The sequence below is a fragment of the Prionailurus viverrinus genome, chromosome B1 (genome assembly GCF_022837055.1).
Source record: "Prionailurus viverrinus isolate Anna chromosome B1, UM_Priviv_1.0, whole genome shotgun sequence".
In the NCBI taxonomy this organism is placed as follows: Eukaryota; Metazoa; Chordata; class Mammalia; order Carnivora; family Felidae; genus Prionailurus; species Prionailurus viverrinus.
The window spans coordinates 65186480-65201004 of record NC_062564.1 but is presented as its reverse complement, the minus strand read 5'-3'; the positions used below and the strand labels follow the sequence as shown (position 1 = coordinate 65201004).

The following is a 14525-nucleotide window of genomic DNA, read 5'->3' as shown; positions in this document are numbered from 1 at the left end:
ATAGATGGTGGGAGATCAACAGGCATGAAATAATCGGCTGTAAGTAACTTCTGACCACTTGAGGTGGTCCAGATAGTCTCCATACCCTTATGTTAGGATGTTTTAGGATATGTATCTGCACTGCCAAAATCAGAAAGAAAATATAGTGTACTCAACCTAACCACAAAATGCATTTGTTTTACAATATAACATAGGCAGTCTCTAAATTATGAAGGTACCAAAAATTGCCTAAAGCATTAAAGTTTTTTCTTGGTCATGTTATATTATGTGTATAAATACATACTATTATGCCTACTACAGCATTATCTATTTTTTATCCCCATAAGCACTGTAGCCATAACTTTTGAATGTTAAGTAAAACCCTTCAGGTTTTCAGAAGAGAAAATAATAGGCATTAATGTATAAAATTAATTTGTGATTAAGATTTTGAAATGTCACAATCCCTTAAACATTTTTACAACTCTAAATTTTTAATTACATCTGATTTATTTGAATAAACAGTTCAGGGCATAAACTGCTGAGAAAGTTTTTCAAAAAGGACCTAATTTTCCAATTCACTGAAACACTGAATAAACTCAATGTGGTCTAATGTAGTTTCAAAGCTGTAATATCTACGCTGCTTTACATTTACTGTGGAGGTTAAATATACACCTTCTCAGCATTAAAGGGGAGTATATGATAAAAGAATAATTCCACTTGGCTAAATTTAACAGCATATATTACATAATTGTGACATTATAAATAGAGCCATCTAAGATTACCCTCCTTTTCAATGCCTCTATGGTATGGCTAACCATTCCCTCTTTTTTTCCTCTTCTCTTCACCCCTCCTTTTTTTAAATCAAGTTATAACCATATCTTGTCATCCAAAGGGATTACTGCAACACTCTAAGGTTAATTCTAAAAGAACAATCTTGAGGTTACTTCACTATCTCCCATATACTTACAATTAAAGACCTGCAATAGTTAGTAGTTAGATCACCAGGACCTAACTTTCCAACAATAGAAAAGATTTAAAAAGCTAGATCCAGGGAGGCAACATTCCTGCCTGACAGACTAACTGAAGGTAAAAATGATGCTCAGCATGCCTCAATGGCAGTAGAAACAGCCTAGAATATGAGACATGTTATAAAGACGTAAGACGGGGAAAACTGGGATAAATTGGGCATGTCTATGTTCTAGAGATCTCTAACATCCAGCAGAAACTCTCTAATGGATAGAACTGCTTGGTCAATTTTAACTTATGTGTACCTTTTAGCAAAGACAACATGAATAGTAGGTCTCATTAATTTTCTTCAGCATTTCATTATGAAATTAAATTAAATAGACTACATAGATGAAACAGTTCTATGCACAATCCCTGCTAAAAGGATATATCAGTATGATCTAAAAAAGATGGTACATTTGATACTGGCTAGAGCTAGTTGTCAAGAGGGGATAGTTCCCAGAAAAGCAGACTGTCATTTTCCAAAAAAATAAATAAATAAACTTATTTATTTTTACTTATTTTGTTTTTACTTAAACAAAATCACACACACACACAAAAACAAATCTACTAAGCTAAATAATAGGACTGTCCCAAAGTCAGCAAAGAAATATAGCACTGACTGTCTGGTTTGTCAAGGGGAAGATGACAGAAGATACTAGATAGAGAGCCAGGGTCACAATCTATGTGGGAGCTAGAATTAAAAAGATGAATCTACAGGTAAACGGAAGAAGTCAGTAAGTAAAGAAAGAATAAAATGACACTCAGAGAACTAGGAGAATATCCAAGAGGCCTATAAAAGAAACAGCATGGCCATCCTCAATAGCTGCCTAGTTCCCAGTGGCTTTCCTCCCCAAGTAAGTTTACAATACATCTCCCTTTTCGAGGTAATTGGAGAGCCTCTGCTACTCACAACCACAAGAGTCCAACATAAGTCACGTGTGATAACCTCTTCCAAGTATTTCCCTTTTATTCTCTAATACGGTAACTGTTATTACTGACTAAATAGCATCCTTTTCCGAAATGGATAGAAGCCTCCCTTTCCTATGACAGAGAACCCATTCCTTGTGGTTTGCATGGCTTGGTGTTAACCACACAACCCTCACCCTCCTCAAAATACACACACATTCACACTCCCTTTCTGTAAACTGGCTCGTACATGCTCCCACCTTCACACATGCCCATGTACTTTCTCTAAAGCACTTACTCTCCTATATACTTTCCCACATAAACAGGAGTGACTGTGACTAATGCTCAAGCAATCCGAAGACACATTCCACTAGCCTCAATGATGTGTTCAGGGCTGTGTACCAGGCCCCAGGTAAACCAGTATTAAGTTCTTCACAAGACTCGCATATAGGAATATCAATGGCCAAACTGCCAGATCTATGGAGAAAAACCTACTGATCAACAGAGAAAAAGGCAGAGTCCTAAAGATACACAGTATGTGTAACCATACCATCCTTGCTCATCAGGGCCAAGTCATTCTTCTCCCTTGAACTTGAGAGCTGAAGTCCTGAAGGAGTCCTAATATATACTCTTTCACAGCCCTAAGTCAAAGATTTATGGCAGACCAAGGAACTCGTTCCTCCACTCAACTCTAGTAGCAGTAGTCTAAAGGATTAGGAATTTTCAATAAATTCACTTCCTAATCACGTAAATATAAAATAAAGTGAAAAGCTACTCAAGAATCCAAAGTTGAAAAGTAAAGACTATAATTGCTTCTTACATCCTTCCCAAAGATCCCTCAGAACTGGCACAAAAGGGAACAGACTGGTCCACCGTTCAAGTTTCAAAAGCTAACATACCTTCCCAGCAAACCTGTAATTTTCTGATACTAACCAAACATACTTTCACAATTCAATAGCACTTCCAAAATTATATTTGTCTCTGCTTTATTTACTGTCTGTCTCTCTCCACCAAGCACTATGAGAGCAGAAACTGGAGGGTTTTGTTTATAGCACTTAGTATATGACAGGTGTGCTAGAATAGTTTAAGAATGAATGAATGTAAAATGCCAGTTCCCTTACTCGTTCTACAATCATATATTACTCTTGACTGACAACTCATTATCCATCAAGCACCCTACCTGACACTATGGAAGCTACAAAGATGAGATATGAACTCAGCCTTCCAGAAGGTAGTTCCTGACCTCTGTGTAAACATGGATCCTTTTGGTTTTCTGATGAAAATATGAGCACAATATACCAAGAAAAATACTTAAACATATAGACTAAAATTTTGCATTAAATTTCAAGAGATTCACAAGGTAAAATTCCAGGTATAGTAAGATAAATTTAAAAAATGATATACAGGGGCACCTGGGTGGCTCAGGTGGTCAAGTGTCCAACTTCAGCTCAGGTCATGATCTTGCAGTCTGTGAGTTTGAGTCCTACATTGGGCTCTGTGCTGACAGCTCAGAGCCTGGAGCCTACTTCAGGGTGAGCCTGCCCCTCCCCCACTCATGTTCTGTCTCTGTCTCTCAAAAATGAGTAAATTAAAAAAAAATTTTTTTAATGATATATATACAGGAGTACTGCGGTCCTTTATTTGTTGATCTGAGAAAACTTAGAAAGGTGACCAAAATACAAGAGAAAGACCAAAGAAGTCTCCCAATATTTTCAGAAAATAGTCATAAATTGGGAGAGCCTGTGCATAAAAAGGCCAGGAAGGGATATCAATGTCTGTAGTTTGACGAAGCTGCATAAAAATCCAAGCGGTTTTCAATACATAAAGCATAAGATAGGATATTTCTCACTACAAGTAGAGAAAAAGAAATAATATTGGTAGGTCATAAAAAGGTGCCCAATTACCTCCAGGCTTTTAAAATGTTTTCAAAATTAAAAATTAAAAAATTAAATGCTTTCAAACCTTGCACTAAAATGTTTCATTGATTTAAGTATTACATAATAACTGTAATTAGTGATCATTAAATTTTTAAAAAACATTAGCAATAAGTAAAGTACATACAGGTACAGAGAGAATAAACATGGGGCAATATAGCCTATATTCCGAAATTCTGAGGAGATATTTCTATTGGATCACGAGGTTTCAACCAAACTATCACCATCCTTCTAGGAACGGTTTACAGTTTAAGAGGAAATAACCACACGAGACTACTTTACAAACCAAACCTATCAGGTGCCAATAAATACCATCCTGTAATGAACAAGTTTTCTCCATCTGCAACAATAAAATGTTCCCAAACCTCAAGTAAATAGGGGTCCTAAGAAACTCTACCCATCTAATTTCACTTTCTACTCCTCTAAATGCAATCAATTAAAAAGATTTCAAGGGTGCCTTGGTGGCTCAGTCAGTTAAGTGTCCAACTCTTGATTTCAACTCAGGTTATGATCTCATGGTTTGTGAGAATGAGCCCCACATTGGGCTCTGCACTGAGTGTGGAGCCTGTCTGGGATTCTCTCTCTCCTGCTCTCTCTGCCCCTCCCCCCACCTGTGTTTGCTCACTTGGGCATGCACACTCTTGCTGTCTCAAAAGTAAATAAACATTTAAAAATAAATAAATTAATAAAAAGATTTTAATTATGGGGCACCTGGGTGGCTCAGTCGGTTAAATGCCTGACTTCAGCTCAGGCTGAAGATCAGGTCATGATCGCATGGTTCATGAGTTTGAGCCCCACATCCGGCTAGCTTAAAGTTGACATTGCAGAGGTTGCCTGGGATTTTCCATCTCCCTCTCTCTGCCTCTCCCCTCACTCTCTCTCTCGGAATAAATAAATAAACTTTAAAAAAAAAAAAAGATTTCAATTACTATTGGACAAAATTTTCTGACATGTGGACAAACACACACACACACACACACACACACACACACACACATCACCAAGGTTGTAAATCCACATATGAAATCTTTTCTAAGAAAATTTTAAAAAAGTAGCAAACTAAAGTTGATGCCCAGCATGAACAATTTTCAAACTTTAGAGTTAGAAGCAACCTTAGAAACCTTAGTAACCAGATCAATCCTTGCTTTTATGTTAAAAAAAAACAAAAACAAAACAAAAAACAAGGCATAGCAAAAGTCTGCCCAATAACAGGTTGAGAAGTCTTCAAATTTATGGAGGCAGATACAGGCCAAATGAGACCAGAATTAGTACCGTAACATCTTTTATAACATGCAAATTAAGTTTAAGAACAAACAGAAGTACTTACGTTAAGGAGTAACTCATCTTTTGTTTTAAGAGGGAAATTCTTATTTTCCTTCTCAACTTGTAAATCATCTTCTCCATCTGACAGCAGTGGAGGAAGTGACAGACGAGAGGACGATGATGAGGAAGATGATGAGGACGAGGAGGAGCTTGAACTATCTGAATCTGTGTCACTGTAGGGGAGAAACAGTTGAAAACTTAGTAAAGCAGTAGTAAAACAGTACTAAATTACAAGTGTTCAACTAGGAAATATCTACTTTACTATGTATTTACTGTTGCTGATATAATTCAAAAGCTAGCATCTCGAAATTGACTATGATTTTTGGAAAGTAGACTTTAATCCATTGGTAACATTTGCAAAACCTCTGCTATAACCCAAAACCTTTTTATTAAAATAGTCTCACACATCATACATTTATCTTAATGTAATTATGCATGTGACAAATCACTCACAAAAGAAATCTCTGAACAAGAGACCTTTCTTACTACTCAATGACCAGAAGATCACTTAATTGCCAATAAAATGTTCAGTTTCATGCAACTTGGGAAACTCCTGAAAATTATCAATCATGCTGACCACTCTACTCTCTAAAAACTCCCTTAGCCCTTGATTTCCACAGCAATTACCAGTAACCCTCTTAGTTTATTGTTTGCTGATTATGTCCCTCAGCACATTTTATGTTTTTAAGTCCATCCTCATTTCTTCTTCTTTGTCCTCTTCCCATGGATAACCTCATCCATTCCAATGATTTCAATCATCACTCCTATATAGATAACTCCTAAATCATCGGCTTTGATACTGAAAATTCTAGGCTCCACCCCTTATCTCTGGCTGTACACTGGCCACTTCTGTATGAATAACCTACACTTACCTCATACTAGCAACAAGTTTAAAAAAAAAAAAAATTCTCCCTACTAAACGCGCTTCTCTCCTTGAGCTACTATTTTATTTCATTGCTTAGTCTTCAATCCACTCACTATAGGTAGAAAAGTTGGAATCATTTTGAGCTAATGCAATCTCACAGTGATAAAATACTATCTTCAAATGGCAAACTTCACTCCTACTCCACTTCTCACTCCCATTTCCACTGTCACTATGACCATATTTGGGGGAGGTCCTCATTTCTCACCTTTCTGTAATAACTGTATAACTGGCGTTAACACTAGTAGTCTCTTTCCACTACAGTCAACCCTTCCTTCTACTGCTGTTAACCTTCACCCTTTCATGACCTTCCCTCCTAATTAGTTCACACTTGCTTAAAATAAAAAAAATAAAAAAAAAAAAAAAACCATCCATGATTGGACATCAGATCTTAGGGAATTATTAACTTTGTTATGTGTGGTAATTGTCATTATGTAAGAAAATGTCCCCTTAGAGAATGCATGTTGAAACATTCAGGGAGAAAGTGTCATAATACCTATAAATGACTTTAAAATGGCTCATTAGGGGCGCCAGGGTGGCTCAGTCGGTAAAGCGTCAGACTTCGGCTCAGGTCACGATCTCACGGTATGTGAGTTCGAGCCCCGCATAGGGCTCTGTGCTGACAGTTCAGAGCCTGGAGCCTGTTTCAGATTCTGTGTCTCCCTCTCTCTCTGACCCTCCCCCGTTCATGCTCTGTCTCTCTCTGTCTCAAAAATAAAATAAAACGTTAAAAAAATAAAAAATAAAAAAATAAATAAAATAAAATGGCTCATTAATGGGGCACCTGGGTGACTCAGTCGGTTAAGCATCTCTTGATTTCGGCTCAGGTCGTGATCTCATGGTTGGTGAAATGGAGCCCTGTGTTAGGCTCTGCCCTGACAGTGCAGAGCCTGCTCGGGATTCTCTCCTCCTCTCTCTCTCTCAAAATAAATAAAGATTTAAAAAAATAAAATGGCTCTGAAACTAACTTTGAAATGTTAATAAGTATTAAATCAAGATGACAGCTGTGTGTTTGTACCATTCTTTCCATTTCTTTATTAAGAAAACACTAAACAGAGAAAACCTTTAAAACTTTCTCCATAAATCTATGCTGGGTGCAAGACACAGGCCATGCTCCTAGTGTATTTCAGAGCCCTCTGCAATCAGGTTCCTGATAACCTTTACAATCCCATCTCCTGCCACTTCTCTAGCACAGAAGCATATAAAACTTCCCAAATTCCCTTATTTTCACACCTCATGCCATTATTTGTGCTATTTGACTGGCATGTCCCCAGGGCAGAAAAATTCCATTCTTCTTTATAGGCTCAACTCAAATATTACCTCCTCTGAAGCCACCCCCTACCCACCAAAGGTACACTTATTTCTTTCTTTGTCTAGCACAGCGTTTTTTTTTTTTCAAACTGCCTACTACAGCCAGTCCATACTATTCCATAATTCACTGAAAAACAATGGACTATGAAGTGCTTGAAATTAAGACATTAGTTCTGGCAAGTATGGTCTTTCCTTCTGTTACCAGTGAACTCCTTCCCACTATTACTATTATCAGGAATCTTCCCCTCTATCCCTGATCATTCCCATCAGCATATCAAAACTCTACACTACCTCTGTTGAATTCCTCCAGCTATGGCCTCATTTCTCCCCTTAAAGTTTCTTGACACGGTTGTTGTTAACACATGCTGTCTCTGCTCCTTTACTTCCCATTCAGTCTTTACCCAAAAATGGCTTCCATCACCACCACTCCTTGACAAGATCACCAACATTCCCCATGTTGTCAAGTCCAGTGGACATGTTTCTGTCATCTTAATTAACTTCTCAGCAACATTTGACATGGTTCCCACTGGCTTCCTCAAAAAACTTCCATATTTTGGCATCCACTATGTTAAGGGGGTATTCCACCCTCATGTGGCTTCTTCTGTCTTCACGGCTTTACATATGACCTTCACTTGGGGCACCTGGGTGGCTCAGTCAGTAAAGCGTCCAACTTCAGCTCAGGTCATGATCCCAGTGAGTTCAAGCCCCGCGTTGGGCTCTGTGCTAAAACTCAGAGCCTGGAGCCTGCTTCAGATTCTGTCTCCGTCTCTCTCTGCCCCTCCCCCACTTGTTCTCCCTCTCTCTCTCTCTCTCTAAAAATAAACATTAAATAAAAAATGTCGTTCACTTAAAAGAGACTAAACAGACATAACATCCAAATGCACTGTTTGAGAATCTTGTTTGAATTCTAATTCAAACAAACCAACTATTAAAAGACAACTAGCAAAATATGAATACAGACTGGCTATTAGGTGGTATTAAGGAATTAGGGTTAATTTTACTACATTTGATAGTGACATGGTGGTTGCTTAACCAGTACTTTATCAGTCAGAAATGTAAAGAACATATAGGTAAGGTGACATGCTGTTTTAGATTTCCTTTAAAACTCTCAGGTTAAAAAAAAAGATAAAACAAGATTAGCAAAATAATGGAAACTGTTTAAGTGTGGTGACGAGTACATGGGCATTCATTACATTACTCTCTACTTTCAACAAATTTGAAATGTCTGTAATGAAAAGTTAAACTAAATCCTATTTGTAATCTTATGTTCAACTTTACATCTCTAGTCAAGAATTGTCCTCTGAACTCTAAACTTATTATCCCATGCTTCCCTGACATCTACAATTAGCTGTCAAAGAAATCTCAAATTAACTGTTCAAATTAAACACTCTTATTTGTCTCCAGCCCCCATCCCAGATAGGTTACTCCCCACTTCACTAAACAGCACCACCAATGTCTCTTTGTCTAGCTCACTGCCCCATCTATTAGGGCAACTTCAAAATATTTAACCCAGACAACAATGGTCACATCATGGACTCATGCAACATTTTTCCAACTACTTCCACACCAACCCCTGTTCCACTCTTGCTTCTCTGCTCTCACTCTTTTTTTTGAGAGAGAGAAAGCGAGAGAGCGAGTGCAGGAAGGGCAGAGAGAGAGAATCCCAAGCAGGCTCCAAACTATCAGCACATAACCCGATGTGGGGCTTGAACCCACAAACCCTGAGATGATGACCTGAGCTGAAACCAAGAGTGGGAGACTTAACCGATTGAGCCACCCAGGCACCCCTCTTCTTTCACTCTTGAATCCAGTTCAATTCCTTCTCTACAGAGCAAAACTTATTAGAATATACACCTGAGAATGCCATTTCTCTGCTTAAAATTCAAAAGCTTCTCTAACATTTCGAATGAAAACTTTAACATGGCTACAGGGTCCTACAGGGTTGGTCTCTCCTATTACTTTCTCAATGTCTCACTTGTCCCTTCACTGTAATTCTCACCACCTCTAATTTATGTATTGATGTGTTTAGTTTTAGTTTTGGTCCCTCTCTCTGTTTTATTCACCTTTTCAGTATCCCACATGACACTCAAATACGTGTAGATAACGTTCAGTGTGGTTTAGTAACATCCTACAACCTTAAGTCCTCTCTCACCACATGTGTCATATTTATAAAAAAAAAAAAACCAAAAAACCTGTTTATAAAATCTATCCAGATCACATAATAATGCTACATAACAACGTTTCCCTAATTTCACGAACACGTGCTCCCTGCAAGAATTCTACGAATTAACAAAATTGTCAGGAGCCAAACGGGAAATGTCTGAAATCCTGTAACTGGTCCTTCCTTAACTCATCTGGCTCAAAAAAACACACTCTAAACCTGTTTGTTTGTTTGTTTGTTTGTTTGAAGATCCGACAAAACTCAAAATCATAAACGTAAAGGGGCACACGCCAAACTGGTTATCGAATCCATCATCCTCAGGTTTTTTTTTACGATCTATACATAGGACCCTTCAGACTACCACATTTAAGAAAGAGGGATCTGATTATTAATCTCGGATTCACCACGCGATTTGCAGAAGAGAGAGGAATGGGCGGTCCGAGCTACTTGTCAACACGTGCTCAGTAAGCTTAGCTACCTCTCCTCCCTCCCTCCCTCCCTCCCAGGCCCACGCGAGAACCCTCTCAGTCCCTGGCCTCGCGCCTCCCCCCACCCTCCGGAGATCCGGGACCCCTAGGCACCGGACCTGTCCGAGTCTGAATCCGAGTCCGAGGTCTCTAGAGAGTCTGGGGTCCGCGCCTGCTCTGCGGAGCCCGAGCCGGTGACGCAGTTCCCTCCCTGTGGAGGTTCTGGCCTTGATTGCGGCGCGAGTTCAGGCGGCTGTTCCTCTGCAGGCTGAGCCTCCGCGGCCTGCCCGGTGTCCGGGGACCGCTCACCCGACTGTGGTGGCGGCCGAGGGTCTGCTACAGGTACATAGCTCGGAGACAGCACCGCCTGACCCTGGCTATCTCCCAAACTGGTGCCATTAAATTTCAGAGTTTCCAACTGAGCGGCAGCGGCCTCCACCACTTCCATGGCGTCGCGCCGGAGACCCAGTCGGATTCACCTTCAGGGCCCTCAGAGAGGCTCGCGGGTCCCTCGGGAAAAGGACAGAACAACAGGGTTCCCGTCTGTAACCGCGCCAGGGCCCGACTTCCCGCGTTTCTGGGTAACTGCACGCCTAGCTGCCTGGAGACACGCCCCCGCCGTTTACTCAGCGGCACTTCCGGGGGAGCGTACGACGTGACCGGACGCGACTGCGCTCACCGGGGGCGGGCGGACCCGCGGGGCCCTAAACCCTCCGTGTCATTGCGTCCCCGGGCACCTTGGGGTCAGGGGGCTGGACGTTCCATCTATTGCATCTGGGACAATTCAACTTCAAGCTGAGATGCGAAGGAGGGCTTGTAGGGCAAGGGAGTTACCAGATTGCACGAGTCACTGTAAGTAAGAAACTTGAGCCAGAAGTCTGGAACAGACACTTCTACTAAACTTCATTAAAGTTAAATCGATAGATAGATAGCAAGCGCGTTAACAATCATCTGAAAAAAATTACTGCAACTATTCCTTGTTTTTCTTTAAAGCACTCTCAAAAAGAGCAGTAATAGTTGACGGAATGTTGCTGCTTGTTGATGTTATGGTGAGATCTATATTGTAGTTGATGCCACTTAATAGAAAGGGTAGGATGGGACTAAAATGAACAAACTTAGCATGGAAAACTGTTTAGATCGTAAGGAAGGTAAGCAAAAATTTCTTAGGATTGAGGCAGAGATCGGAATTCGATGGTATCTTTTTCAAAAACAATTTTTAATGTTTAGTTGAGAGTGTGAGTGGGGGGAGGGGCAGAGAGAATCTCTAGCAGGCTCTGCTCACAGCCCGATATGGGGCTCCAAGCCACAAACCGTGAGATCATGACCTGAGCCAAAATCAAGAGTCGCACACTTAACTGACTGAGCCACCCAGGCTTCTCTATAGTTATCTTTTTAGAACTTAAGTTTAATGTATCAGCTCTTCAGGAATAATAAATAATATCATTGTTACCATTTAGTAAGCATGCATATGTGCCAAGGACTGTGCTAAAGATTTGTCAGTTTTTTTACCGAGAATATGTCCTGTGCACACCACATTAGCAGACCTTCACAGAAACGTGAGAGTAATACATCATATCAGATCTTAAGGAGCTTACAATGTAATTGAAGTAAAAAGGTCAATGCCCAGAAGATAACTAGAAAAACATTCGAAATGTGAAATACAGGATGCAAATTCAGCAGTCATAAGAAGTTCAGTAAGACTGGTAGGCTGTATCATGGTTAACCTCCAAAGACAAGCAGGAATTTAAGCTTGAGATACCACTCATGAATGCAATAACTAAAGTTTAGTTTTCCCAGCGAAATAGACCTGTGTTCAAATCTCAGCCGTACCATTTCCTTATTGTTGTAATAGTAACCTGGAGGCTCCTGGATGGCTCAGTTGATTTTGGCTCAGGTTATGATCTCACAGTGTGTGAGTTTGAGCTCCACATCACTGTCAGCATGGGCCTGCTTGGGATTCTCTCTCTCCCTCTTGCTCTCTTTCTGCCCCTTCACACTTGTGCTCTCTCCTTCTCTCTCATTCAAAATAAGTAAATAAACTTTAAAAAAAAAAAAGTAACCTTAAGCAGGTAGCCTGACATATCAAAATCTCATTTTCCTTACCTATAAAATGGAGATAAAAATACTATCTCATATAGTTCATGTGAGCACTAATTATGGATTTATACAAGAAAATGCCACATATCAAACACACATTAGTGTGAAAAATGGTTGATAAATAGAACAATGAACAAACTTATGAATAAAATGACACTTCAGCGACAATGATCTTGCAGAGATATGTGGTGTCAATGTGAAAAGAGAAGAAATTTAAGTCAGAATGTCCTAGCCAGATAAGTCTGTTGGATGGCTCCAGGTTAAATAATGAAAGTCTGAACCAGTGCTAGAGTCAATGAAGTAAAGAAAATTCCCAATATCAGAAGAATCAAAGTATTCTAAAATTTCTAATTGTTTTCAGTGTTTATTTGTTTTTCAGAGAGAGAGGGAGACAGAGCATGAGCAGGGGAGGGGCAGAGAGAGACAGAGACACAATCTGAAGCAGGCTCCAGGCTCTGAGCTGTCAGCACAGAGCCCAAAACAAGGTCGAACCCATGAGCTGAGAGATCATGACCTGAGCTGAAGTTGGACCCTAAACAGACTGAGCCACCCAGGTGCCCCAGTGCTCTAACATTTCTAACTGAGGAAACTAGAAAGAAGTTGATATTAACCAATAAATATGGAGAAGTTGGAATGAAATAATGAGTTTGTAGTTGAACTTGAGGGAAAAAAAATTGGACAGTTAATTGAAAATGCCAGTAGCATTTGCAAGTATGAGACCAGAATGCAATAGAAAGGTTACAACCAGGAGTAGAGGTTTGTGAACAAATAAAATACCCATTTGTTCATTCAGTAATCATTTACTTAGCACTGCCATATATTATGCACTGCACTATGAACTGGGCATACAAGAAGGTGGATAAATCAATACAGTCCCTGCTCTTAAGGAGCTAACAGTTTAGTAGAAAAGACATGTTGGAAATAAGTGATAAATAACATTAGTGAAGAAATGTATTATAGAAGCATGTACTATAGTAGTGGAATGTACAGATGGAAATGCTGAAGAGAGAGAAATTACATGTAATCTTCTGTTAAAAACTCTAAATATTTGCAGTCACTCTTAGAATAAAATCCATCCTCCCTGCTCTGCTTGATCTGGCTGCTGCTTATCTCTCTCATTTCCATTCTTCTTTTGCTTTTTCCTCCCTTGTGCCTGTCATCTCACTGGTCTTAATCTCCCTTCCACACACCAAGCTTACTCTTGGTATATGGCAGTTCCGCTCTGCTCTTATCTTTTCTTATTAATATGGCTCATGTCTTGGGGCGCCTGGTGGCTCAGTCGGTTGAGCGTCCAACTTCGGCTCAGGTCACGATCTCACAGTTTGTGGGTTCGAGCCCTGCCATCAGGCTCTGTGCTGACAGCATAGAGCCTGGAGCCTGCTTCTGATTCTGTGTCTCCCTCTTTCTTTGACCCTCCCCTGTTCATATGCTCTGTCTCTCTCTGTCTCAAAAATAAATAAACGTCAAAAAAAAAAAGTTAAAAAAATAAAAAAATATGGTTCATGTCTTCATTTTACTCATTTCTCTACTCACATATTACACCCTAGATAAGGCTTTCCAGACCACCCAATCTAAGAATACCACCCTTGAACCACTCTAGTTGGTTGTTCTTTTTTTTATTTTTCTAGTAGTACATATTTTCACATGAAACGATCACATTTATTTACTTACTGTTTCTTTTCCTACAAAACTAATTCTGTGAACTCAAGATCTTTATCTGACTCAACAGCTGTCTCTCAGTGCCCAGAAGCATAACGAATCATAAAAAGATTTTTTGAATGGAAGAATGAAAAAGAAAACAATGAAGTTTTGTATAGCAATCACATTAAAAGAAAAATGACTTACAGATAAAAGTACAGATGATGCCTAAGGCATTCATTCAATTTAGATGAATGTAATGATATCTAAGAAAGGCTACTGGTTTCTCATAAAAATCTTTTTGTTTTCCAGTTGGGATGGTCTCCATGTTTCAGGATAAGAATAACTAGACCTCTCTGTAGATTTAAACTATGTTACTATTTTGCAATTGGTACTTTTTATAAGTACTTGAATGTTTCAAAATGTCTTGAATTTACCTACTTCCAGAGCCTGCCTCTCTAACAGCTTTACTTCCAACAGCTGCTAAACTTAGCCTGAAATCTTTAGCCTGAGGCTAACAGCTAAAAAAAACTCCTAGAAAGAATAAGCAGTTTATGGGATCACTATTAAAATTAAGAAAATTCTGGGGCTCCTGGGTGGCTCAGTCAGTTAAGCCTCTCACTCTTGACTTCAGGTCACGATCTCGGTTTGGTATATTCAAGCCCTGCATCGGACTCTGGGCTGATGGTGCAGAGCCTGCCTGGGATTCTGTCTTCCTCTCTCTCTGTCCTCCCCCCCCCCCCCCTTGCTCTCTATATTTCTCTCAAAATAAATCAAAA

The 14525-nt window shown here is 39.6% G+C and overlaps 1 protein-coding gene across 2 annotated transcripts in view; it reads right to left on the bottom strand.

The window, feature by feature from the left end:
* The window catches only part of NAF1 (nuclear assembly factor 1 ribonucleoprotein), a 52937-nt gene extending 42313 nt beyond the window's left edge, over positions 1-10624 (bottom strand). For both annotated transcript variants that reach the window (XR_007151712.1, XM_047856900.1), the window contains exons 1-2: positions 10131-10624; positions 5155-5323 (exon numbers count right to left, since the gene is read on the bottom strand). Coding sequence is in view for 1 of the 2 variants with exons in the window: in XM_047856900.1 (XP_047712856.1) it covers positions 5155-5323; positions 10131-10459 (498 nt within the window). In the remaining variant the exon portion in view is untranslated. The remainder of the gene's footprint in view (positions 1-5154; positions 5324-10130) is intronic.
* Positions 10625-14525: the final 3901 nt, after the last annotated feature.